General features: G+C 40.2%; 1 protein-coding gene across 1 annotated transcript in view; it reads right to left on the bottom strand.

Moving 5' to 3' along the window:
- Nucleotides 1–360: 360 nt before the first annotated feature.
- Nucleotides 361–3,025, bottom strand: part of T265_13100 (hypothetical protein) — a gene marked incomplete at both ends in the record, with an annotated part of 8,251 nt that continues 5,586 nt past the window's right edge. Inside the window, 2 exons of the mRNA XM_009167157.1 lie at nucleotides 361–446; nucleotides 2,822–3,002. Coding sequence (XP_009165421.1) covers nucleotides 361–446; nucleotides 2,822–3,002 — 267 coding nt within the window. The remainder of the gene's footprint in view (nucleotides 447–2,821; nucleotides 3,003–3,025) is intronic.

Raw genomic sequence — 3,025 nt, 5'->3', positions numbered from 1 at the left:
GCATCCCACTATAATATAAATTGGATTTCTTAGAAAACAACGGACGTTTCCTGAGTAATTTACTTGTGAGCGCACTTGTTCAGGTGTATCAGTATTTTATCTTTATCGAAATTTTCATGAAATGTTGCGAGATTTTGTGTAGGCTTCCCTTTTGATTGCTTTTGTCTGATGCATGAAAAATCAGTAAAACAATCACAAAGCCATTGTCGAAGCATCCAAGTGGGTAGCAATTTTCGATTGTTTTTACTAGCTGCTGTGTAGCAGGCATTTTTGACTGTTTTGACTTGAATGTCACTTGTATTCAAACGCACCTATTTTTTATCCAATTTTGTGAGAAATCTTCTTGTGCAATCACACCGCTCAAGCTTGAATACGTTTGCCTGTTCGGACGTAAAAATTCAGACGCGTCCAAAGTGCGTTCGTGGAGTGGTGGTCGCGCTCTCGTCCTGCATATGAGATATTCGTTGTTTAAATGAGGATGTTGAGTGAGCTAATAGGAGCAAAACCAGAGTCCAGTGCATCCCCCGTTTGCTGTGAACACACCAAAATGGTTACTGCACAACAGGAGGACGAGTGTGATGTGAATATGAACACATTTGCAATATGAACGTACGCAATCTACGAGTTATTAATGATGATTTTCAATCTCCTTGAATCCAAAATGAACTCTCCATGAAGGACGTTTCTATACAAAAATCACTAATATCCTCCATACAATAATTGGGGTTTTGGTCAAAAAAAATAAGTCTTATGGGTATGATGAGGTTGGCTGCCGAAATCCATGACCAAATGTGGGGTGTTGCATCATTTGCTGTTTGCCGTTCGCTGCATTATGCACAACCGCAATTCTTACATTTCGTGGACAGTTACATTTACGTTTTGCTGAGATTCATTGTTACACTATAAAATATCGAGGGTTTTGGGGATTTTTTAGGTTGTCATACCGGTTATAATGAAATTAACGTAATCTACTTACGGCTCTGAAGCTGCCCAGCGACCTGGCACAAGTTTGCCCTGTATGTATTCATCAGGTTAAAATCCAATAAAAACAGCTCATACCAGCGCCCGAAGCAGATGCGAAATTCGATCTGAGGGTTTTTGTTGCCAATTTGGACATTTGTCTACGGTTAGCCTGGTAGCGCGCAACTGTTAGAGACCGGAAAGTGTCTTTTTCTCTTGGAGGACTTTAAAATGTTTGCCCGGGATAAACAAAGCGCCTCAATGTTGTATGTTCGGCTTTTGACGCTAAAATATATTCAAAGTGACGGGCGGGCTGTTAGAGGCACATTCAATACAATCCAATTATCTTCAGCTTTTTGTGTTGTTAGATGTCGATCACAGCGTTCGGAACATGATCGCGTCTTTTATACTGCTTAAGTATCTAGTTGACAGTAGACCCGCCATTTCCAGCGCAGTATTCTGAGCCTCAAGTAAAGCACTTCATTCATCGGGAATACTTTCATTAGCTCAGCACAATATCAGCAAAAATACTAAAGGATGGGTACAAAGAAATGATCACTGAACTGAGTGCTTACCACTCTTTCGACATTCAAGGGAATATGCACGAACAAAGAGGTTGACAATCTTGTGAATATAAAAAAATGTGTGCAGAACAGTGGAAATCAAACGTGAAACCCGGCTTTGTCACAGATAGTTCCTCATTGCTATTCATGAGTTCTGGGAATTTTTTCGGTCAATTTTATGCAAGCTTTCAAAACGACAGTTTCTTTTACCGGAAAATAAAGCGGAGAAACACATAACGCGTCTCATTGTACGTTTCCGTGCTAGTTATTGTGGTGACAAGATCCCTACTTTTGTAAACCAGGGCGATGTGTTTGATCTATTTCTCGGGAACCCAAAAAGAAGTCTGAAGTTTTCGTCAAAATACAGCCAAATCAATCATAATTCGCACAAAATACTCAAAGATGTTAGTGAACGCTCGCAACAATGGTAGCCACCTTGGACCTTTACTCCACAATCAGGTGCTTGGCTTATTTTTGCCACACTAGTGAGTTTAACAATACAACATTGCAGGTTATATGGATGCGAGACCGCTATGCTTTAAATAACCCGGCAATTTGAAAAAAAAACTGTTCGCCGTTTTGAAAGTGTACCTTAGCTACGTACTGTTGGCGCCATGTATGTGGCGTTCGTTAGAGCAAATAGAGTCAAAGTACTTTGTATACAACCGGTCTGATGGTTGGATAGACCAAGACAAGCGGGCGATGCAAACCTGTCAGTTTTGTCTGATATTATGCTTCCAGTGTTTCTTCTCATTTTCAACACTTCATGTGAGGACAATTTTAGTAAAATGCATGTTGTAACCTCCTGTGCAACTCCCCACTTTGGTGGCATATTTTGATGTTGTCATTAAACATATAATTTGAGTTATGCACACACGTTCGCTTTCCGCAAAATTAGGTCCAAAGTTGCAAACAGTGTGCGTTAGTTTCACGAGATTTCCTTAGAGATGTGTATTGTCACAAGGTTCATAGTAAGGCACACATCAGATTAGGGCATGACAAAGGATTTGCGAACAAATTGATCTCATGAAAATTAACGTGTTGCATTTCGTTCACAAATACTTCATCGTACTGTAGAACTAGTATTCCGAAATGGACCTTGTGATTCCTCACAGATGATTGCATTGAGTTTTCCAAGTATTGAACAGCATAAGTGTTTGACCAACTATTCCGTTGTTTAGCACATACAAAATGACCTTAACAACTATACGCGTACATAGTGCAACACAAGTAAAGCCCAAAATCTGAAAAAAATCAGGATGGTTCATAGGGCGCACCAGTTGGAGAACCTAACTTACTTGTATTATAGTTTGCTGAAAACCCCTTGCGTGCAACTGGACCATCTGTCCTAATGGCTACCAGCAAACGGCTACTCGTGGACTTGACCGATGGAGGCAAATTACTCCACTGTCCCAGCCTGCTTCCCTCTTCAAACCGATACACATTGTGTACACTACAAAATCGAAATTGATCTTCTAGCTGGAATTTCATCAATGAAAAAA

The sequence above is a fragment of the Opisthorchis viverrini genome, assembly GCF_000715545.1.
Source record: "Opisthorchis viverrini unplaced genomic scaffold opera_v5_36, whole genome shotgun sequence".
Classification (NCBI taxonomy): domain Eukaryota; kingdom Metazoa; phylum Platyhelminthes; class Trematoda; order Opisthorchiida; family Opisthorchiidae; genus Opisthorchis; species Opisthorchis viverrini.
This window is presented reverse-complemented; position numbering and strand designations above follow the sequence as displayed.